This window comes from Lepidochelys kempii, chromosome 3, assembly GCF_965140265.1.
Source record: "Lepidochelys kempii isolate rLepKem1 chromosome 3, rLepKem1.hap2, whole genome shotgun sequence".
NCBI lineage: Eukaryota > Metazoa > Chordata > Testudines > Cheloniidae > Lepidochelys > Lepidochelys kempii.
This window is the reverse complement of record NC_133258.1, coordinates 114,181,353-114,208,206: the sequence shown is the minus strand read 5'-3', so window position 1 is coordinate 114,208,206 and position 26,854 is coordinate 114,181,353. Positions and strand designations below refer to the sequence as shown.

General features: G+C 38.8%; 1 protein-coding gene across 10 annotated transcripts in view; it reads right to left on the bottom strand.

Annotated features, from left to right (window-relative positions):
- The window catches only part of MTHFD1L (methylenetetrahydrofolate dehydrogenase (NADP+ dependent) 1 like), a 247,910-nt gene that overhangs the window by 141,240 nt on the left and 79,816 nt on the right, over positions 1-26,854 (bottom strand). For 6 of the 10 annotated variants that reach the window (XM_073337644.1, XM_073337645.1, XM_073337649.1 and 3 more), the window contains 3 exons: positions 19,680-19,756; positions 11,580-11,720; positions 6,054-6,122 (listed from right to left, as the gene is read on the bottom strand). In XM_073337644.1, coding sequence (XP_073193745.1) covers positions 6,054-6,122; positions 11,580-11,720; positions 19,680-19,756 — 287 coding nt within the window. Of the gene's footprint in view, positions 1-3,023; positions 3,303-6,053; positions 6,123-6,597; positions 6,680-8,773; positions 9,014-11,579; positions 11,721-19,677; positions 19,757-26,854 lie in introns of those variants that run through there. The other 4 variants (XM_073337648.1, XM_073337650.1, XM_073337652.1 and 1 more) reach the window with 4 other exon arrangements.

Sequence of the window (26,854 nt, the reverse complement as noted above, 5' to 3'; positions counted from 1 at the left end):
CCCCGCTCCAAACAGCTTAAAATCTAAGTAAAACAAACAACAAACCATTTCCTCCTATGCTGTTTTTAATAAGGCTTTTAATAGTTTCTACAAATCTAGCCTGTTTGTTTCTATAATCCACAATTTATCTCACATTAAATGAACTACCTGTATAACTATCACAGCTGTAAAATTAACATATCAAAATCTACTGTGGATTCTAGTCCACTGAATTTATTTTTACCTTGGACTTTATTGTTCAGTAAGTTTTCATACAGCACTGCGAGCGATCTGTTTTAAAACATGACAACTAAAGCTAGCTGAAAAAGAGTTCCACAGTGTCTGCTCTTAAAGCATGTTTTTTAAAGTTATGTGTCCTGAATTGTCTGGTTCAAGTGACCTTCAGCCGCAAAAACCCCAAAGGTACGTTTAATCAGAGACAACTGCATCTGAGGCACCTTAATCTGACACACTTTTAGATACATATAGGGCCTGAGCTTTTAATCTTTTTAAAGAGCTTTTAATCTTCGTTTCACTAGACAAACGAAGACTTCAAAAATAGCTCAATGGAGTTCGAAAATCCAGAAAATAGAAGGGAGTTAGTTAAAAGTTTCATTCTCTCATTAGCTCTTGTAGGCAACAAAACTCCCGGAGCAAAAAAGCACGGGCTGGTTACCCATGAGAATGAACCCCGAACAGACCTTTGGCACCTCAGGCACACTCTTGAACAAATGGATTAAAAATCTTCTCAGAATGACGTTTGTAGCTATAAAAGCAATGCCCCCCCAAAGACCCACATCAGACATCTCCAAAGGCCCCTTAAAAATTTATGGAGAATTTCACAATGCCTCGAAATGTACAGCTGCCACTTATTTTGCGACCCATTCCTAAAAAACTATATATACAAACTATCAACAGCATAGTGTATACATTTAATAAGGGAAATTCTTGGTTATCAAAAAATTGCAGGAAGCAAATCATGCATAAAGCAAAATATGCAAGATTATCAATAGCTGACAAGGTGTTTATGGTATTTATCACCCCTTGCTATGATTTGTACTTTAACTACAACATGAGTTACAGGGCAACCATATTACCACTCCACAGAGTTGTTAGATACTGTTGTTTCTCTGCTACACATTGTATAAATAAATGTCAAATGTTATAGGAGCAGTTCACAAGAGTATCATTCATGACAGACATGGATAAAACACTATGAAAACATTATGTACAGTTAAAACTAGCATAATAGCCACATCAGATGTAAAAGTTCCTGAAGTGCGACATTTATTATATGCAGAGCTGGTACCATTACCTATTGTTAAGGGTGCCCAATACTTCCTATTATTAGCTCCTGTTTTCAGTTGCTTACAGTTTTGCCAAACATTAACAACTCTTCAGGTTGAAATTTCCATGCCAGGTGTCTGCCTTAGGCTGATTTTATTTTATTTTAAAAGTTTCAGCAAAAATGGTTCAGTCATCTCCGAGAATGAAATTAGGAGTAAGGTATTTTGCTCATATTAAAAAAAAATTCTTCCTCTCATTGAAGCTCTAGTGCCTCCATTAAGCTTTGGAGGAGGGTCTTGAAATTTGCTCACAGGAGGTCTTGAATGAAAGCCAGAGTCACACTGGTCATTAATATTGCTGGTGAAACGTACATACAGATACAGGGTAAGGAGTTATATATGTATCCTGAAAATATGTTCTCATATGGAGAAACAGGTTTCCTGTCAGATAAAAACGCTTATTCGCCTGTCTCTCTGTCGGGACGTATATTAAGCACTGCAAACTAACACAGTGGAGACACATTTACATGCAAAGTCAACAAAGGGATATGAAGTCAACAAGGGCGAGAGAGTGGGGAAACCTCGGGTAAAAACTTATCCTTGATTTCACGATAAGCATATCTCAATGTTGTGGCAATAAGCAAGGTGCTGATCCTGAACTGAATCATACCATCTGATGTGTATATTGTCCCTTGAGGACAGCAGACCTGCTATTTCTGTGAGTGTTCAGTGGAGAAGGGGCTGGAGCCCGGACATTAAAGAGGAATGCTTCAAAGGGACTCAAGTGCATTGTTTGTTAACCTGCAAGGCGAAGTCAGGGCTGGCATTGCCCAAAGGAGTGACTGGGTGGCCAACAGGCTAGTGGTATCAGGGAGCTGATACTCTGTTAAGCACAAACAAGTTTCTCTCACTGGATGGCACGCAGTGAGAAGGTGACTCACAGTCCTGGGTACCCTGAAAACCATCACAGGATGTTTCAGCCATAGCATGGAATGAACCAGAACAGACTAGTGCCACATAAAAGGCAGAAATCAGTACTGTGTAGAAGGGTGAATAAACAAATACACAATGAAAAATAACTGAAAAATAAAAGTGTGGCTCTCATGACTAAATGCCCATGAATCAAATAAAACTATTCTAACATTTATAATTTTCTTTTAAAATAACACAGCAAAACAACAGCTCTTTACATGATACCATTTCCGAACAGATACACACAGTGCTAATAGATTTCAGAGTAACAGCCGTGTTAGTCTGTATTCGCAAAAAGAAAAGGAGTACTTGTGGCACCTTAGAGACTAACCAATTTATTAGAGCATAAGCTTTCGTGAGCTATAACAAAGAAAATAACAAAGAAAATATATATATATATATATAAAATATATATATATAAAATAAAATATTATATATATATATTATATATATATTATATATATTATATATATATTATATATATTATATATAATATATTATAATATAAAATATTATATATAAAATAACATATAACAAAGAAAATAACAGAACGCCACTAGCCGTCACCTTCAGCCCCAACTAAAACCCCTCCAACGCATTATTATATATATATATTATATAATTATAATATAAAATATTATATATAAAATAACATATAACAAAGAAAATAACAGAACGCCACTAGCCGTCACCTTCAGCCCCCAACTAAAACCCCTCCAACGCATTATTAAGGATCTACAACCTATCCTGAAGGATGACCCAACACTCTCACAAATCTTGGGAGACAGGCCAGTCCTTGCCTACAGACAGCCTCGCAACCTGAAGCAAATACTCACCAACAACCACATACCACACAACAGAACCACTAACCCAGGAACTTATCCTTGCAACAAAGCCCGTTGCCAATTGTGCCCACATATCTATTCAGGGGACACCATCACAGGGCCTAATAACATCAGCCACACTATCAGAGGCTCGTTCACCTGCACATCCACCAATGTGATATATGCCATCATGTGCCAGCAATGCCCCTCTGCCATGTACATTGGTCAAACTGGACAGTCTCTACGTAAAAGAATAAATGGACACAAATCAGATGTCAAGAATTATAACATTCATAAACCAGTCGGAGAACACTTCAATCTCTCTGGTCACGCGATCACAGACATGAAGGTCGCTATCTTAAAACAAAAAAACTTCAAATCCAGACTCCAGCGAGAAACTGCTGAATTGGAATTCATTTGCAAATTGGATACTATTAATTTAGGCTTAAATAGAGACTTGGAGTGGCTAAGTCATTATGCAAGGTAGCCTGTTTCCTCTTGTTTTTTCCTACCCCCCTCCCCCCCCAGATGTTCTGGTTTAACTTGGATTTTAACTTGAAGAGTGGTCAGTTTGGATGAGCTATTACCAGCAGGAGAGTGAGTTTGTGTGTGTATGGGGGTGGGGGGGATGTGAGAAAACCTGGATTTGTGCAGGAAATAGCCCAACTTGATTGTCATGCACATTGTGTAAAGAGTTGTCACTTTGGATGGGCTATCACCAGCAGGAGAGTGAATTTGTGTGGGGGGGTGGAGGGTGAGAAAACCTGGATTTGTGCTGGAAATGGCCCACCTGATGATCACTTTAGATAAGCTATTACCAGCAGGACAGTGGGGTGGGAATAGGTATTGTTTCATATTCTCTGTGTATATATAAAGCCTGCTGCAGTTTCCACGATATGCATCTGAGGAAGTGAGCTGTAGCTCACGAAAGCTTATGCTCTAATAAATTGGTTAGTCTCTAAGGTGCCACAAGTACTCCTTTTCTTTTAGTGCTAATAGAGTGATACAAACCAGACAGCAGAATCAAAGCTACTTCATGACTGATGTACCCCAAAAGGTAGTCTGGATACCAATTTAGTACCCAAATTTATGGAAGCATTTTTCTTGGTTCTGGGTGATCTCTGGTTTCTGTTATTGAATGTCACCAAAACACACATACATTTCTTTCAGAGTAGCAGCCGTGTTAGTCTGTATCCGCAAAAAGAAAAGGAGTACCCGTGGCACCTCAGAGACTAACAAATTTATTAGAGCATAAGCTTTCGTGAGCTACAGCTCACTTCATCGGATGCATACAGTGGAAAATATAGTGGGGAGATCTTATATACACAGAGAACATGAAACAGTGGGTGTTACCATACAGATTGTAACAAGAGTGATCAGGAAAGGTGAGCTATTGCCAACAGGAAGAGGGGGACGACCTTTTGTAGTGATAATCAAGGTGGGCCATTTCCAGCAGTTGACAAGAACAATGGGGGGAGGGGAGGAAAATAAACAAGGGGAAATAGTTTTACTTGGTAATAGCTCACCTTTCCTGATTACTCTTGTTACAGTCTGTATGATAACACCCATTGTTTCATGTTCCTGTGTATATAAGATCTCCCCACTATATCTTCCACTGTAGGCATCTGATGAAGTGAGCTGTAGCTCATGAAAGCTTATGCTCTAATAAATTTGTTAGTCTCTGAGGTGCCTCAAGTACTCCTTTTCTTTTTGCGGATACATTTCTTTATACAGCTGCATGAAAGAAAAACCTTTGCAAGAGAAACCTATTCTGCTCAAAAAAGGAAAACTACAGTGAAATGCACAGCATGACAAACTATTTTAATATAACAACATTCCTTGGATGAAATCAAAAACATGTTGTATCAAATTCCTTCTGTAACCAATAATCCATTAAAAAAACTCAAAACGAAAAAATTGATGATGTTTTGAATTCTTGTGTGCTGAAATTCTTAAAAACTGGGGAATTAATTTCAATATGTTGAGTGGATAGGGAGTTGTATGTATCACGGCATGGACTAAATATTATTACAGTTGAATTTCTCAACAATAAAAATCTATGTACAAAAAGCCAGAGAGCTACTTGCATTTGGCACAAAGTTTTCTAGGATGACACAAACTAAGCTTCTAACACTCCATTATTTATTTTGCTCAATATAAATTCCTGTAATAGAACCAAACGAATAATCCACAACTAATAATTTATTTCAAAGAATTTTGTTGCTATTCCAATTTCCCTAAAATATATGAACTATTCAAAACTATTTTTTAAGAATATTGTTCACTTGTTGTGATTGGTCAGAAGTCACCCTGTATTGTTTCTGGCTGGAGAAGCATAATCCTTGTCAGATTTCTGGTAAAAATACTGACCCGAAGAAAATTTTAAATTCTCTTTCCAAAAGCAACAAAGCTCAATTTCTTCTCTACAAACATTACGTCAATAAAGGGTCAGACTGCAGGCGCAAGCCCAGTCATGCAAGGCAATAAGTGGGTGTAAGGCACCCATGTTTCAGGTCTCCCATGTTCCATAATTCAGAATCAGACAGCAGCGTAGGGGAGAGCAACCTCTGTGAGGCTGTTATTTCCTCTCCACTATTCCCCACCCAAGGAGGAAGGATTTAGTGAGAGCCTTGGTTCCACCCACTCAACGAGCCAACAGCATAACTACCTGATGTATGCATCAGGTAGAAACCTAACCTAGTGCAGGGTACTTCCTTCCTATCACATTAAGGTGGAAATGGAAGGCAGACTGTGATTGGGACAATTCACTACTCCTTGTCTGGAACTCACGTCAAAGCCATAAGTGAGGCCAAAAGGTTCACGGAAAGCAAATACAAGGGAGGAACTAACACAGCTCAAGTTAATTAGTTAAAGCATATAAATTTGCTTTGAGCCCTAAAAAGTTAAGTGAAGGAAGAATGGCTGGAGTAATATGGAATCTTAAAACAAGGACTAACGAGACATCTAAAAAAGGTTCACAAGTTGAACTCACCTCTAAAGTCTGCATTAGTGTTGGCTTAATTGCATCCTTCATCAAAACTGCCAAAGCACCTGTTACTCCCTAAAAAACAAGAGTGCACATTATAAGAATCCCTATTTTATACCCATTCAAACAGTTTAAGTTTAATGAGTTTGAAATATAAAACTTTAGTTCTAAAGGGAAAACTGGTTCACAAAAAAAGGGAAATGTTTTTCACTGTACACATTGTAATACTGTGCAATCATCATTATAAGAGAAATCTATTTAGATTTAGTTACTTTATGGCCTTTATTACAATAGTATCAGAATGCCTCACAAATATCAATGGATTTACCCTCAAAACATCCGCGAGAAATATGGTAGAGAAATATTTTTTCCATTTCACAGAGAGAGAACTGAGACAGAGAGAGAAACAGTGATTAGCCCAAGGTCACTCACAGGAGAGAAAGAACAAAAATGGAGAGGAAAGAGAACCAAAGTGTAGGCCCATCAAGAACATTAAGAAAGGAAAGGACAACAAGCTTGCCAATACTACACAAAGAAATGAAAGACGTACTTCGTTCATGAGAGAATGGACATCAGTAGCATGGGTTTCTAGGTACAAAGGTGGAGAAATGAACTGGTAGTCTCTGCAAGATCTATATAATCATATGGTTGAGAAGAGAATGTAAATAGATACCATGAGATTGCCTCTCATTTTTATTCCCCTGTACTAACTGTACAGAACTCCTCAAACAGCTCTGCCAATTAATCTACATTTGAACCAACAGGCCCAGCAATGTAAACCCTGAAAATAATACATTATGAGGCAATTTTGCAATAATTCCTATTACTACTAATTTGCATCAAATTAATTTTTCACTTGTAACATCAGATTTGAACCCAGGTCTCCAGAAGAGAAAGAAATAATGTATGATACTTTTCCTCTGGTAATAATGAATTAAGGAAACTGAGGCCACACTTTATGATTTCTTTGTTAAATATTGCCATGTTGTAAGTCTCTCTTTTACAAGAGTTTAAATATCCAGTCATCACAAAATGAACTACACTGAAATGGGATGAGACAATGGTAATGAGATAATATATTTGTCCTTTGTCTATGGATTAATACTGAATAGATTTTCAGTTGCACATTACTTTCTTAAAAAAAAATCTTGTTTACATATTGGGGATCAGAAACAAAGAAGCGCAAAATTCCGATGGTTACCAAAATGGATATGGGTCTATCACTTCTTGCATAGAGAGAGAAGGTGCTATTCCATCTCTGACTAACAGTCTAATGATAAACACAGAGACACATGAAATAGACATATTAAAAAAAAATCAGATTGTCACCACGTCTCACTGTTCCTTTTCATACAGCCACAAACCCACCAAAATAACATATTGTAGCTAAGAACAGGTCATTTATTTTAGACAAAAAGAAAAAAATTGAGATGAAATGCCATTGAAAAGTCAGCATCAAGTTAAGTACTCAATCAACTAGTGTACCATATGCTATATTCTGAAAGTTTATAAACCTTCATTTTCACTTCTATACTTTATTTATATATTTTTCCTCTTTATTGCCCCCAAGCTATTCAGTAAAAATGACTGATGATGCCATTGCTTTTGATTCCCTATATTCTGGACATTTAAAAAAAATTGTAAAGCGTAGATTTTAAAGGATATTAGATTTTTCATCTGTTCAACATGACTTTACTTGCTGTACAAGGAAACAACTTGACTCATTTCCAAAACCTGAAGCATTTACCAAACAAAACTTGAAGCACTGAATTCCCCACCCCAAAGCCTAACAATTTAAAATTAAACTAAACATTTCTCATTTTTAGCAATTTCTCCATTAAATCTCAGGTTACTGAATTGTGAGATTAGAAATCAAATACAGAACATGTCAAACATTGCTCTTCCTAGTTAAACAAGCGGACATTTTAAAGTCATGAACATAAAAGCCTGTTGTTTTGCCAATGCTGCACACTATGGCCACTCAGAACACTACAGTAGTAAGTTGGGGTAGAATTCTCATTCTCCTATTCCAAAAGCGCAGTCCCCTACCATTTGAACTAATGTTGGTTGTTAGCCGCATAGGGACTATGACACACAGCGGAGCATTTCAGATTCCACCTCGTGAAAAGCAGTGCAATACATACATGCTAGAAAGTACATTCCAATAGTAAAAACACTGCCAAAAAATGAAGGTAAGGACTTTAATTAACAAAAAGACAAAATTTTGTTCCTATGATGCAATTCTTTATGCTATCACACATTGTTTGCCACTTTCATAGGTAATGGAACCACATTTATTTAACCTGAATCATTACCCCACGCCAAAAGAAACAAGCACACACTGATATTTTCAGAGAACGAATGGAAAAATATTCGTATTGCAATGCTTTGTAGAACTAACCAAGAAGCACCCCTCCCCACATTCCCACTGGCAATATGTTTCAGGGTGGTTCAAAGCCGAGAGTTTGTTTGACTCTTGACTGAGTTTAGATGACTTAACAATGCTACTGAATTAAAAAAAAACCAAAACTAGTTTACACCTCCCAATTTGCTTGTAAATTTCTTCTCTTCCTCCCAGACAAAAACCTGGCCACAGTGATCCATACATTTGTCAACTCTGGACTCTATTTCTGTGTCTGAAGCTCAATGTGATGATAATGTAAAGCCTCTAGCTGGTACATAATGTGTCTGCCCACATTCTCCATGGATTAGACCACCATGAGTACCTCAGATCTGAACGGTTACTTCTCCACCAGCTTCCAGTCCACTTCCAAAGCCAATTCAAAGTCTTGGGCCTAATCTTCAATACCATTCATGGATCAGGTTCCAGCTACATTAGAGGCCATGGAGAAAATTTTACTAAAGCACTTCAGTGACTTAGAATCTTAAGTCCCAGTTTCAAAAATGACTTAGACATCTAGGAGCTTAAGTCTTCAAGTGCCTGTGTCTCTTTTGAAAACAGGAATTAGGTGCTTTTGAAAAATTTACCCCACATTTCCATTTGTGAGACACTGAGGCAGTTGTGCTCCTCCGAGACAATGCCTACTACAAAGTGCATGAGAGCTTTATCCAAAGCACCCTCAGTTGAGAAGATCTGGCTTTAGAGAGGAGGTTGGACTGCATGAAGCGCATTAGGAAATGAGAAAGCTGATTTACAGATTTTAAAGACATTTCAAGAACACTGACCATAGGGCAGAGGAGAACAACAGAGGGTTCCCTAGGAGGAAATTGAGTAACTGTGACTTTTCTTTGTTCCAGTCATAAGAATACCAAGTGTGGGATACATTTTTCTGAAGTTTTAGTACAGTAAACTGTTTATTAAACACAAAAACGTTGACTGTCAATAGCTGTATCTGAGTAGTCCCACTGACTTCAACAAGACCTGTTTGTGCTTAAAGTTAAGCATATGTGTTTTTGACGGACTGGGGCCTAAGTTTGCAGAAAAAAAATATTTGGGCTATAAAGTACTTATAAAATAAAAATGACACTGTAAATCTAATATATTTTAATAATTGTTAAAAAAAACTTGCATAATAACCTGAGAAGCTTCTTTTACTAAACAAATAGCTACATATTTGTTTAATATTATTCACAGCTGCTGAAATACTAAACTAGGGCATACCCATTTAATTTGACATGGAGATATGATACCTGTCCATCAAGCTTCTACTATATTATAGCAGCCAAAAAAGAAATTTAGCCTTCTGAATATTGTACAATGGATCTCACATTTTAGCAAATAATTCTTTACGTTCCATTACAGATGCTAGATATTTAATTCATTACACTTGTGGAAGCCGTCTTCTCAATTCATGAAATATTTAATTTCTCTCTACTTCTTCTCCTGCTCCCCAACCTGCTCTGTATCTGGTTTCCATCTGCCAATGTATATTTTAGGTTTTATTATTGTGTTATCATAAATATGTGGCATAGAAGGATGAAATTAAGAGCAACTGCATTTTTGTACAGAGTATTAAACATTATTCACATCCAGAAACAAATGAAAGAGACAGAGGATTAATGGTTTAGATTAATGTAAATTAAATAATGAACTAGAAACTATTTGTCAAAATATCATTTTAATGTATAAAAATAAATTTTGGGCAACAGAAATTCGTGGAATTTGGTTTATCTATACAAATTCTAGGCGTGGCTGGTAGTGTTGCCTATTATTAAGGTTGCCCATTATAAAAACCCTGCTTTCAGTTGCTTATAGCTTTGGAAAACTTTACCTGTTCAGGCAGAAATTTTCCATCCTGGGTATCTGCCTCAGGCTGAAATGTATTTTATTTTATTTAGTCAAATTTAAGCCAGAACAGTTCAGCCATTTTTGAGAATGAGATTATTGAAAAATATGATGCTTTTTGATGTTAAAAAATTCTGGTGACCGTCTCTTTGAAAAGCTCTAACGTTCCAAGGCTTTGGGGCAGGCACTTGAAATCTGGCAAGGGGATAGACCTGTGTGTCAGGGATGTGCCTTTTGCACTCTGTGAAAAACTGTCCACATCTGGCTAAGTTACAAGCTTTCAAAAAATCAGTTTAAACATGCTCTGCAGAGACTGAGGATTTTAGCAGCTAAATGCTAAACTGAGCAATGGGGAGAAGGGGTGGAGAGGAGCAAGGGGGGAGCGGGGCCCTGGGAGGGGGAAGGAGCGGTGCGGGGCAGTGCCTTGGGAGGAAGGGCCACGGCTTGTGCGCTGATTGCCTGCCCCCTCCCCCCCCCTTTTTAGGAAACTTCCACTGCTCCTGAGGCCAGGATGTACTGTCTACTCATGAAAAACCTGCTAACTGCTATTATCCACTTAGGATCCCACAGGCCAAAGAAGAGAAAAGAAGGAGGATTTGTATAGATGAAGGGATACAAGGCAGACATCATAAATGTACATACAGTGTAGAATGCTGGCTGCTGACAACATTCTGGCTATTTATGGCGTTAGGATTTGGTGCCAAGAAAAATGTTTATATACTTCTTTCACAGCTGAAAGTGGGAAGGGGCAATTTAGCAGACAACCTGGATTGCTGGATGGATGCTTGAATAAGAATAACCAATGTGTGTCCTTAAAAAACAGATCTTGCAGATGTGTAAAGTTAATTCTTCACAAACATTATCACTAACCTCAGTTAAGAACATTTTTTTTAAAAAAGATTACTGCTACAAGTATTCATCAGGCAGCCACCACTGTAATATTTGAGAATACTATAGAAGTACAATAGCAAACATTACCACCTGAAAAGGAGCTCCTTCATTCTCTGTAGCATCTAATTAGCTTGCCTTAGAGATGTGGAAATCTACCCAAGTAGCTTATGTGACAAGTGGTTTCAAAGCAGAGTTACCAGAAGGCTTGGACAAAGGTAAGTTTACATCCTGTTCCAACTGTGGCCAGATTATGGATCAAATGGGCCTAACCCTTAAAGCCCTACAAGCATTGTTAAAAACAAACTAAAAGATAGTGTACATCTGCCATTTTACTGATTCAGCAGCCAAAGCAAAAGAGTCAGGAGTTATTCACAGGGCTTTTCTACCGTACATACCAAATCCTCAGCTGTCACTGGTTGTCCATTTTTGTCATTAGCCACCACCATTTTTCCCAGTCTCTCTTTCATATCTGCCAGGCTGGTGGTCAGTGCTAAGATTGCCATGATTTCACTTGCAACAGCAATGTCAAACTGAGCCTACAAAGATAAAAGTAAGAGCAGTAAACCACACCAGAAGCAGGCAAGAGAATACTTTCAGAGCAAAACTAAAAGAAATACAATATGATTATTACCTTGAGAGTGAAATTTAAAAAGTTCTTAACTGTTATTAACAACACCTAAGATTATTCAAACTGAAATAACTAACAGTGAATAGGAAATTAGATGTTTAAAATGATAAGATTTTGGAGAGTTTTGTGTTTTGGTTTTGGCATTTCACTCATTTGGGGACTCAGCACCTTGCTGGACTGAACCCCTCAACTGCTACTTCCTTTAATGGGAGTTCAAGTTGCTGAACCAGCAGGCCCTTGTGTGGTCAGTGAAACAACACTGGTCAGTTTCACTTTCCACATCACATGCACAAGTGCCTTTATATTTGGGTTTAGAATATTGGTCAGGGATTTGAATATTTAAAAAATCCTCTATTTCATGAAGATATATTCATATTACATTTTGTAATTTTTAATTTACAAAACTCTGAATTTGGGGGGTTAAACTACTGGACAATGTTCCTTTAAAATAGTATTTTCTTGGATTTAGCATATAAAACTTGTGCTTTTTTCTCCTCCTGGATTAACATGTAAGTAACTTTAAAAACACAGGAACTTTGTGCAACACCAGTCCTGTTGCTCTTGTAGAAATAGATCTATAAACTGCAATACTTCTTTAGAAGGATTCAAACTAAACCCCTGACAAGTGAAGTATCTCATTGACGATACTTAGACCAGGGATTCTCACAACAATTTGTTTGGTGGCCTCAGAGTGCGGCCACCAACTCTTGCTGGTGGCCACTCTGACAGTTTTCCTAAAATATTTGATTAACTTTAGGAAAAACAAATACATATGCAAGTCCAAATCGTTGTAATTTATTTATGTAGGATTTTTTTTTCAGACAATAATAAAAATAATGTACAGTTGTCTCTATTCTTTACCGGACCTACACAGAAAGAACGTGCAAAGCACCTTATTTGTGTTCCTGGTCTTTTTTTCTTGTTGTTTCTTTGGTTGCTTTTTTAAAGACTTGCTAGCTACTAAGAAAAGTGATATTAAGAAACATATAAATATCACTTTTCATAGAAGACTAACTCAGCCCCGGCAAGCCTGGGGACAAATTAAGCCTTGGATGGGGAGGTGGGTATGGAGACAGCGGGGGCCAGTGGCAATGGGGCACTGGGAGAGGCAGCAAGGGCCAGGGGTGACGGGGGGCGAGGAGGAAGAGAAGAGATGAGCTCAGGGCCAGAGCCTGCTGCCGGGCAGCCAAGGAATGGATCCTGAAGCCCCTCGGCTGGAGCCTGCCACCCACCACCCCAGGGCTGAAGCTCGACCTCTCCTCCCCCCCCCCCCCCAGCAAGGTGAGGAACTCACCTATTCCTCCAGCTTTTGTCTCCCCAGAGGGGGGCAGGGCTCAATCACTACTGGCAGCCACAGAGAAGGGGCTGTTGCTTTGTGCCCCCCCACCCTCCCCATCACTGCCAAGGAGGCTGTGGCTGCAAGAAAAGCCCAGCCGCATTTGAGAAACGCTGACTTAGACACCAAAGTGACAGGCACTTTGTAAATACATTAGGCCCAAGTTCTGCAAAGACTGCAGGATCAGGACCCACAACAGGCCCTTATTTCATGTACCTCATGCTGGGTACTAACATGAGAGGATTCTAGATTTATTAAAATAAATTGGCTCTTTATTAAAGCATCTGTATACACAGCTGCTCCAGCCGCAACTTAATATTTTATGCATCTGCATAAGCCACAAAGAATGACTGCCTGGTGTTCCTCCCAACTCTTTTCTCTTGTAATCCATGCGCCTCCCTTCAGCTTTCATGCAAGTTGCTACAGTTTTGCTAGAGAAAATCTCTTAGCACTTGATTAAATGTAAGCATGTGAATAATTGTACTGAGGTCAACGTGGCAACTTGTTCATGTAAAGTTGAACAAATGCTTGAATGTTTTTCTGGATCAGAGATATAAATAGGTAAACATACATACACACACAAGTCAATAAAGACTATCTGTACGTGAGTAAAGATTTACAGCATTTGGATCCAAAATGACAACAGTAAAGTTATAAAACAGATATTTTCAAACTTTAATTTGGGCTAGCTCTTTATTAACAGAGAAAAAAGCCGTGTATCCAACAAAACAGCTGGGGGTACATAGTTAGACGTCCCCAGCTATGTTAAAACAGTGTTATGGCCAAGCCTTCCTTGAACTAACGAAAATAAGAAAATCCAGGGTTAAGGATGATGATACTCTAACTTATCCTTGCAGCACTGAGAGACAGTGAATGAATCTGAGATCAAAGAGAGATTTCACACACCACATAAATTGCAACACCATCTAATTTTATCAGGATGGTTTTAAGAACAGAGTTTATGCTTTTATTGTGAATTCCAGAGTTTTCATCACCATCATTAAAATTAAAATGCCTATTTCTCCTTGTGTATATGAGGGTTTTTCCTTTTTTTATATAAATTAAAAAGAAAGGGGAAAGAACCCACCACCGGGAAATGTTTGAGGAATGATATAACATTTTATTAAAAAACCAGCCACAACCCTAACTATTACAATAATACATACTATTTTATACTATCAGTCAATGTTACTTTCTGTGATACAGTCAGGGTCCAGACACCCCAGGGAATCGGAACCCCAAAGAATAAAGCAATTAAATCAACTGACTGTGAGACCAAAAAACAATGGAAGCTCTATTTACATATGAATCAGCAGAAGGATGAGAAGTTCACAGGAAGAGAACAACAGAAAGCCTTCCTAGCTCTTGAAACAAAGACAATGAACTTTGGGGATAATATAAGGAGGGGCAAAAAGACATTTGAGCTATCCATCACTTGAGTGACTGAAGAGGCCAGAGCTCTCGAAATCACAGAACAGTGGGTCCTTCAGCCAAGGAGGTTGAAGTCTATGGAAAATGAATATAGGTGAGAAACCTGCTTAAACCATGAATATAACTTGCTGAAGTTAAATTTAATCAATAGAAAGTGTGTTTTGTTTGTTTTGTCTATAACCCTTCATACCTTTCACTATTACTAGAAATCACTTCACCCTATGTTCTTTGTTAATAAACTTTGTGACACTGCAGCCCATATTCTTCATAGAGCTATTATATATATATATATTGATATATATATGATATGATACGATATGATTATGGCATAACTATGATATTTTATGCAAGATGGGTCATGTGAGATATTGAAAAGGTTATGATTTACTGAATCTAATTATCCTATTTGTATGGATGGATTATTTTTGCACTTGAAGTTAGGAATATTGACTGTGAATCTGTATTACAAGTATGTTTACACCTGGGGAATGCCCACTAGGCAGAATACAATCAGTCTAGATGGCAGTCTGGAAAGGGCCATTAGGGAGAACAATAGGTCTTAGATAATGCTAAGGGAGCCTTCCTGAGGATGCTACAAACAGCCTCCAAGTTACAGCTGCTGTGACCCTACCAAGTCACCTGGTACTGGACTCCATCTTGGAATACCAGTGTTTTTCCACTGACTGGGCATGGGAACCAAGCTTGGAGACAAAGGGTTCCCACCCTATGCAAAAGCTATTTAAGGCAGGAGAGTGACATCATCGTGGTTCTTCACTGACTCCCCGCCCAAAAAGACTGCTGGAAACACCTGAAGAACAAGGACTGGTGTAGGATTCATTCAAGGTTCATGCACTTGGCAACATTCAGGGCACACCCGGAGTGTTGTGTAGGAGCAGTGCACACACAGCTCCTCTCAAGGGCATGAACCTTGGAATCTCGCCCAGATGACATGAACCGTGGGAAGCCTCCCAGGACTGGGCTCAAGGCCCGAGAGCTAGGAATGCGGTAGATAGAAATTGGTAAATAAGAATGTTAAACAAAGCCAGTGTATTCCTTTTATCTGTTGGAGAACGTAATGCGCGGGGGGAGAGAAAGAATAAAGGAGAGGGTGGAAAGCTGACAGGACCAGTCCATTGGCAGACCAGCCTGTTTGCTTGCTTAAAGCTTTGTGCTGTCTTGTATTTGAACCGTAACAGACTGGACTGGGGGAGAAGGACTGAACCCAGGCTAGAGGAATTTCTAGCCTTTGAAAGGAATACCTGGGGTTTTAAGCTGCAAGCAAGTGCAGCCTGCCCTCAAGAATCTCTGCAAACTGCCTAAATCAACAATTATGGTGAGAATTTGCTACTCATATCCTATCTCTTTTGTATATTAAGCTTAGATTTCATTTTCGTTTATTTGTTAGGTAATCTGCTTTGATCTGTTTGCTACCCCTTATAATCACTTAAAAACGATCTTTCGTAGTTAAACTTATTTTTGCTTTGTCTAAAACCAGTGTGTGTGGGAGTCATAACTCGGGGCAGAAAGCTGTGTATATTCCTCTCCACATTGACGGAGGGGGCGAATTTCATGAGCTTACACTGTACACTTCCCTGTGTAGTGCAAGATGGTATAATTTTGGATTTACCCTACAAAGGGAGGTGTGCACTTCAGTAACTGGGCAATTCCTTAGCTGAGACTTCCCATGGAGAGCTGATCTCAGCATCTGTGTGTCCCTACCTGCATGTGTGCTGGAGGGGGCTTGACGGCCTGTCAAAGCAATATAGTGTAAAGCAGGGATGGGCAAACTTTTTGGCCTGAGGGCCATATCAGGATGAGAAACTGTATGGAGGGCCGGGTAGAGAAGGCTGTGCCCCCTAAACAGCCTGGCCCCCGCCCCCATTCGCTCCCTCCCACTTCCCATCCCAACTGTCCCCATCAGAACCCCTGCCCCATCCAACCCCCCCTGCTCCTTGTCCCCTGACTGCCCCCTCCCCTCCAAAGGGATCCTACCCTCTATCCAAACCCCCCTGCTCCCTGTCCTGATTGCCCTGACCCCTAACCACACCTCCACCCCCTGACAAACCCCCCCTGCACTCCCACAACCTATCCAACCTCCCCTGTTCCCCGCCCCAGAACTTCCACCCCATCCAACTGCCCTTTGCTCCCTGTCCCCTGACTGTCCCCCGGGACCCCCTACCAAACCTAGTCACCGCCACGCGCACGCCGCTGCCGCCCCCTTACCATGCCACTCAAAGTGGCAGCGAAACTGTGAGGGAGGGGAAACAGCGGAGGAGGGGCCGGGGACTAGCCTCTCGGGCCAGGAGCTCAGGGGCAGGGAAGGATGGTCCTGTGGGCCAGATAGTTTGCTCACCTCTGGTGTAAAGGGAGCCAAGGCTGGTAGGTCAGGCGGGCTCAGTGGTACCCCAGTTTCAGGTGGCATCTCTGGGGGGAACCCATCACAAACTTATTTTTAGTTTGACTATAATCCACCTCAGTGCTACATACTAACAAGATGCCTAAGTCCTCACCTAAAGTAGCAGGTCGGTGCGGTGTCTGTCTCTCTAAAGAAGCAGTGAACTTAATAAGGTTCTGTGAGCACTGCACCAAAAGGACTGGACTATTTTTCTTGCCTGTTGCTTTGACCAGATCACCCCTCTCTCTTTTAATCCCTCCACTAGCTTCCCCTTCTCTATCATATCGGACATAAGCTGTTTATATTCACTTTCAAAGCCCTTCAGAGTCAGTCTCCACCCTACCTATCGTCTTTCATTCACTATCAACCTGTCAATGCTTGGCTGCAATAGCCTCATAGGCTTGAACTCCAGCTGCTAACCAAGTTAAAGCTCAGTCAACAAGTCATCACTGCTATTTTAACCTGAGTTAGCTAACCCAACTTAAAACATACTCCCCTTCCTCCCCTGCAGTATAGACTCTGGCTCTGAACTAATAATTACAATGAATGACTGAACCAAATCTAAGTACACAAAAATGTTCCCTTCCAAGAGCTGAAAGGATCTGTTTCAGTCAGAGCCAATCATCATAGATGAGCATCAGTTAATTTTTAATTTTCTATTTTTGTCATAGAAGGTAGGTGTTGAAAAGAAATTCTCTTCCACATATGTATTAATCCAAAGTGAACATTTATCTGTATCCCTAATCATCTGAATAATTCAATAGGTGAAAAAAAAATCAGTCTGAATATGGGTGCTGAAGTCTTCTTTATAGCACTTCACCTTTTGCATCCTCCTGTCTCATAAACCAGAGCAGCTGTGGAATGGGAAAGAAACTTAAGGATGGGATTTTCAAAAGCACAAAGTGTTGGCAAAACTCAGATCCAACTGAAGTCTTACACTTACACAAACTTTTAAATTTTACGAATTCTATGTTTGTACAGAACCTGGCACAACTGTGCCCTGATTCTAGCTGAGACCTTAATATAAATAATCACAATGAAATGGGCATTTATTTCACACTGCGTATTAGTGCTCACTAATGGATACTTCAGATGCAATGAAGGCACAACTCTCTGCTGCATAAAGCATGCTAAGCATTTCACAGAACAGAAAGTTAGCCAGGTTTCCAGCCCTGAACAGTTTACAATACTAACAGAGAAAACAAATGAGAGATGTTTTGTCGGAAGGAATGCAAATGTGCTAAAAGTAATTAAGATGATGTCATGGTCCAATCAATTTGTAGGTATTCATTTGACTATTCCTGCTTTCCCCTTCCTCCTGTTTTCGTTTGTGCTGGTGCCCTAACCTATAAACATCAAATATAATCTGATGGATTCATTTGGATAAGCCCTCCTGATTGATACTTCCTGGCCCCCAAAAGCCTTGTTCTGAGGTGTACGGATTTTAGTTATTTTTAAAAATTATTTTAATCCTCGATTTGATCCTGTGTTCTCCTCCCACTATTTGCTGATTTATTCACTTCCTTGTTCTAATCCTCATGCCACTCTGTTCAACCAAGGTGTGCATTAAACTGCACTAAGCACAGTATGTCATATCTGACATGCTTTGCTAATGTTAACAATGTCATGCTGTTAATAAATTGTTGGGATCGTACCGAAAAAAATACTTAACACTAACTTTCTTGGAATAATAGTGGGACAAGCTCTACACATGAAGGATGCTTGAAACTAAAGAATTAACTGCTGCCTATGGAATATTTGCAAGGAACATTTTCATCAATTTCCAATTTGATTCATTATTGTGTATACACTTAGTACTCTCAAATGAAGCTAATTTTTAAGTCATTAACTTCCTATTGTGGGTGGGAAGATTATTACCACCACTAAACCCTCTAGAAATGTTTAGTGACTTATGACACATTGGACCAAAAAAATACATTTATATAAATCTGAGCTCAAGAAAACTGGTGCATTTAAAGCCAATGGATGGTAGTTCTAAGTTCATCAGAAAGTTCTGCATTAACTGTTTCCAACTGGATTTCGAGAAATGGTATAGTTATCACTGCAAGGTGCTGAAATTTCAAAGACTCTCACTGTGCTTACATTTTACACACTGAGCAGTTCCATTTACTTCCATTAAAATTAAGCTCATGCTTAAGTCTTAACTGTTTCAGGGCCCAAGTCTGTAATGTATGAGAAAGTAAAAAAAATGATGTTGCGCTGTAAGTTATAACAAGGGCCATCTAAAGTACATGAAGAATCACCCTTTTTCACATTTAAATTAAATCAAAGACATAAATAAATATTAATTAAACAAAACTAAACTGAGGACCTAAGCAGAAGATGATAAAATTTAAGTAGGGCAGAAAATTTTGTAAATTTACAAAATACAAAAAGAAAAGATGTTACATAAATTAGTTAATTGCATTAAATGTATAAAGTTGAGACTCTAAAAGTTACAGATTTCTTAAACTACTTGTGAAACACCATGCCGTACACATTGGTTTCAGTTTCTATGACATGACACTGTCATTAGTGCATCCAATTTCATGGCTAGGGTACTACAAATACATATAACAATTAGACGTTGGCAATTTAGTCCTAAACAATTTATTGAAAGGATTGTAGAACAGCAACTATTTCTCATGCTTGAAAACAAATTCTGCCCAGAAAAACAACAACATCTAGGATATAATAGTACATACCTGTCGGAAAAATCCCTTCTCTGTATTTGCCTGCCCAACTGTTATTTTTCTTAGGAATCGGTCATTTGTATCCAATACTGGAAAGAGGGTGGGAGGAAAGAGAGGAAAGAAGAAAAATGAAACATTTACATTGACAGAGAATCAGCCACCTAGTTACTCTCCACATACGCCTGATATAAGAATACATTATTTTTTGCAGTACTGTATATGCTTTTGCACTCAGTTGAGCATACTTCTACATCTAGATTAACTTTGCAGTAGTGCACATAGGCTCCTCTTTCCTAGCTGAGATGTACTAGCTTTTACACTCTTAAATGTCCAGTCTGAAATGTCTCAACTGTAACTTCTTTGATAGAATAATCTTCTGTTGGGAGCAATAAGATCTTACTGGAATCCCTCTGTTTAGCTACTACAGCAAAATCTTAATCTCCATCTCCTGGTGTAACAGGTGTAACAAAAGCCTGTTTTAGTGGATCAGCACCATTCCAGACCCACCCACTGCACACCTCTTCATGACAAGGTTTTGAAAATACATTTTTAGACTACCAGATGGCCAAATAAGTATTCCCATGTTGTAAATGTACCTTTAGCTTAAGCCCTTCCCCTTCAAAAACAGCATTACATTAGCAAATTAGGTCCCAAGAAATTCCACACCATGTCATTTTTCTGCATCTCAATATGCAGTTACCATCTCCTATTTTACTTCCATGTCTATCTAACGCCATTTGGCAGGAAGTCTTTTCCAATTGACAAGCAAGCAACATCTATCTAACATACTTAACCCTTATTTGAATATCCACTGAGCTCTTAACTGAGAAATATCTTCACAATACTCAAAGTGCAGCCAAATCCATTTCATGGATCCCCTCCCTCATCTTTATTTAAATTTATGCTGAAGCAAACTTAGTTCTTCCAACTACAGAAAAGGGTGCATTTTTGGCAGCATTTAACTTAAAGCGTGCGTTTTTGAGCACCAAAAAGAAGGGCCCACTAATCTGAAAGAGCTCCTGCTGTGAAGAGACCGGCAAGTTAGTGTGAAGGTAGGTGTTCACTGTGGTGGAGTAATGCCTTTGGTATTTAGCCAGGTATGAATGCAGAGTTCCACTAAAAGTGCCTCTGAATTTACTGTTACCATTTGGGTATCCCTGGGAATTAAACTGGGACCTCTACTCAGCATCCTCTTTTTGAGGCATACCACTTTTCTTTTAAATTTATAATATCCTCTGTGCTAGTCTACACTGATTCCAACTTAGCTGCTTCTTTTTAAGCACATGGAATACAACAGATAGGGTTGATTTTTATTCAGTTTGGTTTCTGCCTATCAGAATCCTTACATTCTGAGAACAAAATAATTACATTACATACAACTAATGTAGCAGTATCTGAACTGGCAAATGGCATAAAATACAGCTGGCTCTTGAGTATATCATTATATTTATACTATCCTTTCTGGCTGTCTCGTTAACAAAAAAGAGACATAAAATTAATCTTTCTTGTTTCTGATTTGAAGTCAAAAATGAAGAACCACCCAACTATTTTTCTAATTCCTTACCCACTAAAAAGCCAACCATGCCCAAAACAGATATTATAACTATATGAACCTTGTATCCTTTTTACCTGTTAAGAGATTCAGACTCAGCATCAGTTACATATTCTATAACAAACCACACTCATGATGGCTAATTACCATATACACTGCATCAGGTCTCATAGACTGAATATTCACAAGAACTTTGATATAAAATCTAATATCACTCAAAATCTCAGTTTTATTTTTAGTCTTTGCTAGAAATTCCCAGAAGTCCATCAGTACACTTACGTTAAAGATTCGTTGGGGAAAATATTCTTTGCGTACGATTTGTTATTTATACTCAACTACTGCCTGTGAGTCCTGCTCATAAGCAAAGCCCCCACTGTGCTAGGTGCTGTACAAACAGAACAAAAAGGCAGTGCTTTCCCCAAAGAGTGCACGTGTTATATATAAGACAAGAGGCAGAGGCAGAGACAGACAGATGGGGGAGCACATGGAAACAATGAGGTAATAAAGTTTCTGGCAAAAAAGTTTTAAGGAGAGTTCTGCAGATGCTTATGGGGAGCTTCTCCCAAGCGTGAAGGGCAACATGGGAGAAAGTATGAAAGTGCTTGCTTGAAAATTCAACAAGTGGGGGAAGGAAGCTGACATCACGGACTGATTGGAGGTGAAAGATGACCTTTTGGGATTGGCTTGATCATTTTCTAGGAATCAATCCCACCACAGCATGCATGCTCTGTCCATGTTCAACTTTCCTCTTTACCTCAGGCTTTACGCTCCTGATTTCTCTTGTCCATTATCTTTTTTGTTGTAGTAAATGGTTCCCTGGGTTTTCTCCCTCTCATCTTAGCTAGCTCAGACATTGTCTTTTACCTTACTGACCCATTTACTATCTTAGTAAATAAAACATTCCATTTTCAGTCTGCTGATCTAGTTACCACCCTAATCTTGTCTTCCAAGAAATGAAGCCTTTCCCATTTTAAATTCCTTATGTCAAGTCAGGTAGGGTGGGGATAGGTCATAAAGGGTCTTGAAAATGAAATAGCTTATGTCTGATACAGAAAAGAGGGAGCCAGCAAAAGGGATGCAAAGAGAGGATTGCAATGGTCAAAGCAATGGTAACTCATTTTCGTGAGCTTAAAAGCAAAGCCTTTGCTCTTAGTATCCTGAGAATCAGCACATTGCCAAAATGCTAGAATGCAATGACTTCTCAAGGTCCCTTCCACCCCCACACTTCCATGATTCCACAATGCCTTATTAATATTAAAAGCAATTTTCACATAGATTAAGACAATTCTAATGAAACTAAAGCGATTAGTGGATAAAACTTGCATTTTAAAAGATACTGGATAAAGAGAAAGTCTAGCACAGGGGTCTCAAAGTCCTGGCCCACGGGCCATCTGCAGCCCAACAACCTCCCCACTGCGGCTCACAGAGGAGAGACGCATGCAGCCACCAATGTCTGCTGCAGGCGCTGCACCCGTAGCTCTCATTGGCTGGGGGAGAGGGACAGAGATACCATCACTAGTTGCCGGGCACAGTCAGCCATATAGGCAGCATCATTAGTTGCCGGGCAGCGTCAGCCATGGAGGCATCACTTTTTTCCTCAATGAATATAAACAAGTCAAAATACCAAACACAACTATCTGATGCCCACCTTGCTGCAATCCTAAAGGTTTCAGCTACTCAGTCTCTGAGGCCAAACATCAACAAACTGACAGAACTGAAGCGTTGCCAGGTGTCTGACAAACACTGAAAACTCTCTGGCAGGGGAAGAATTGTATAAAGTTGTATGACAGTTTTATTATTTCTAAGAAATCCAAAATAAAAAATACAATATAAACATTTTATTTTCTGAACACCATCTTCAGTGACATTATTGGCCTGCTGTGAGGATCTGAGGACTGGCAGTGGCCCTCAGGTAAATTGAGTTTGAGACCCCTGGTCTAGCATTTTCTTTGGAAAAAATGGTAAACCACATAAACCAAACCAAGGTTTCTGGTTTGATTACAGTAGCACTACATTTAAGGGTTCATCTGCATTTCTACTGGAGATCCATGTCTACACAGGTGAATGGGCCCACCCACTCACAGCTCACTGCATGAATGGAGCCTTAGTGTTCAAATCGGCATATTTGGTCTCAACCAGGGCCATCTTTTACTAAATCTGTAAACAAAGGTTAATCCTGCTGGTTTGGTGCTAAATAAAAGTAAAAACCCAAATGGGAACCCAGCAGCTCACTGGTGACCTTAAAGAGCCAAAAGCCGCTGAAGAGCACAAGCATTACCAACATGATTCAGAGTGATAGCAAGGGAGATCTCTCTGTGGGGTGAACAGCACCTTTTAAGTATTTTTCTAAATGGATGAGGACAAGGAGAGGAGAGGATATAGAGACAGAATGATTACTACCAGCACCAGAGAGCAAGAGGGAGGAAAGCAAGGATTGGCTGGTGGCAGTGGGAACTTCCTCTAAAAAGAAAGACTGCATATTTAAAAAAAATATCCAATGTATAGCTATTGTCATGACTAAAAGAATTAGGATAGTTGGTTGCCAAACCGCCCTCAACTCCTTGAATGTATTTATTATAGGATGAATCCTGCACGGTGTCAAAAGCCCCCAACTCCCACTGGTCACCTTTTAGCATTAAGTCCAGCAAAAATAACCAGTTTATAAATCTTGATAGCTCACTACAATAAATGAACAAATTTACTTCTCTATCTCTCCATAGTAAATCCATCTTTGTTTTATAAGTTATATTTTATATAAAACATACACTATACATACTTAGGTGCCATGGTGACTGGCATAGTATAAAAATCTAAAAACAGAACATAATAAGTGGAGATAATATCCATGTGCTAAATTGTAGGACCACGTGATAAGTTACAGGGTCATATGCTAAACTTATGTCTTTTGACCAGTTCATCTGCTCTCTGCCCACTAATCCAGCTCCTCCAGGTTTATTTCAATATTTCAATTCCATGAGTTGCCATTTCAAAGAGTTGCCACTTCTAAAAAATCAATCTGCCAAACAAATGTTTCTTCCTTCTTACCCTAAATTTATACTTGCCAGGATGACCAGGTTTAATCCTGAGTCAGTGATGGATTTAAGATCTATTATCTCCTGATCCTCCAAGAGTAAAACTGGGAGCTTTATACCACTATACTACTGGAAAAAAGGAGATTTCCCACTTTCCAATGATGTGCAGCATGTGCTTAGTCTAGCACAGCAATGTAATTGACTTTAAATTTAAACATAAATGTTGTTTTTAAGTCATTTTTAGATAGTTCCCGGTCTCCCTCTTCAGCTCCATCCACAAGAATCTTTGATAACCTAGGCACTTGGCTTACAGGTAGAAGGATTCCAGAAATAATCCCAATAAAACATTTCAAATCTCAAACACTGCCAAAACAGTTTTGCTGTAACATATGTGGCATATGCATTCTATGCAGAGTGGTATAAAGGCTTCACTGGCATTTGTTTTGGACAAACTGAATAACTGACTTCTGAGTAATGCAACTCTGCCAAACAATGCTGATGAAAATGTTATGCCACATCACAGTGCCATATTCTCTCTCTCTCACACACACACACACACACACTTGCATGCATAATAATAAACATAGCATATTGCATAGCCCAATACTATATTAATGAAATAACCTGTATCTTATAAAGTATGCACACAAGGAGACAGAGTAAAAGGGTGGTAAGGAAACTTAATTGCTCAATTTCCTGTCTTTTATAGGTGGTAGTCAGAACCCCATGTTCCATTAATAGGCATTTTTCGTTGAATAATATTTGTTTGAAAAACTTTAAAATTAATGACAGGTTTCAGCCATCTTAGTCTGTATTCGCAAAAAGAAAAGGAGTACTCTAAGGTACTTTAAGGTGCCACAAGTACTCCTTTTTTTTAAAATTAATGCGTACCTGTCATATTCTCTACAACTGATGCAAGGATACATAGTACTTTAACCCACCAATTAAATATGAAGATTGTCATTTGGCACTAAGCCTTCCACAGCCTTTTCTTATACTGACAAGATCCAGAACCTGTGCTCATTGCTGTATTTCTGAATCCTAGCACTAAACTAAGAGCATTGTGACTGAACGTAGAGAGCTGCCAGACTAGAAGGATGACTACTTATACCTGTTTGTTGGTTAACATGCTTGGATTAAACAGTACCGTAACTTTCCCCTCACTTTCATTATGATCAGAGGAAACTACTGTGAAAAGTACAATCGTTCAAACACTCTCTTAAAATCATCATCTCTTATTGCTTCTTTAGTCAGACAAAAGCAATGGAATAGTTCATAGTCTAAACTTCCACGGCAGGCACATGAAATATGAAATAGAGTGTAACAAATAATCTAAACAGCTGTAAGGAACAATAAGGAACAAGGACAGGAGGAAAATTTAGAAAAATTTAAGGGGCTCTCCATTTTACATGGATTTCTAAGAAATATTTCATCTGGGTGACAAGGTATGGTATGGCAACTTACACAGAAAAATCTGTTCTTTAAAAATACACACTAACTTTTAATGAAAATGTAGACTGTTAAGAGAACATTTCCACAGCTTTAAAAGAGCAACACATGATTCTGTTTGTAATTTAAACCTAGTTAATTGTTCAGCATGCTACTTCAAAATTTCTGTTATGTACTCATATTAGTGGTTTGAAAATGGATTGTTCATATAAATCAGTAGACTCAACTCTTTAGGCTAGTTAATTTAGGTCTTAATTCACACAGAATCATAGAAATGTAAGGCTGGAAAGGACTTCGCTTAGAAAGACCATGCTTAGGCAGGATCATGTATATCTAGACCATCCAGGAGCTTTGGCCCCTGACCTGATCTTAGGAGGTCCATACCTGAGAATAAACAGTAATCTATATTTTAGAATAAATTAAGCTTCTTAAGGAAGTGTTGTTAAATAATTAATGCTGTAACACAAGTAGAAGAAAACAAAATGTAAAAGTATTTGAAATAGGCTTTGTAATAAGTTTAAGGATTAATAGGCCTGGATAGTTAGCAAGATTTAGCAATAGTTTTTTGTGATAAATACCGAAACCGCAAAGCAGCAGAAGTGAGCTTAAAATAATAGATTTCTAGGGATTTTTCGATACATATAACCAGGAAGTGAAAGCGCATTTCTGAAATTGAAATCGGGGCAGGTACATTGATGCATACAACTTGAATAAGCAGTCAAAACCCTAATTATGGTCCCTGGAATGACCAACACAGGCAAAAGGGTGAGACCCAAATCAAAGATGGTCCTGGATGTGTGGGGGGATGGAAGGAAGAAAAAGTATAAGACGATGGTCAGACCAATCCTTAATTGGGACATCAGAGATGAAAGAATGGCAGAAGCCTTAGTACCATCAAGCCTTCCTATGGTGCTCTCCACTTAGTTTCCATAAGGTTGTGAGTATGCACAATGTAGGGGATCATTTTGTTGTATTTATTTTGATTTTATTTTTCTATAATTTTAATTATACTTGTCTATATAAAATAAAACTCAAAAAGTCTGGTGCCCACCAATTTTATTTTTAATACAACTTCTTACATAGCCACCTCAGTAAAGAACCTGTTACTAGTGACAAGTGCATTTTGCCCCCCATGTTAATCAAAAGTTTACAGG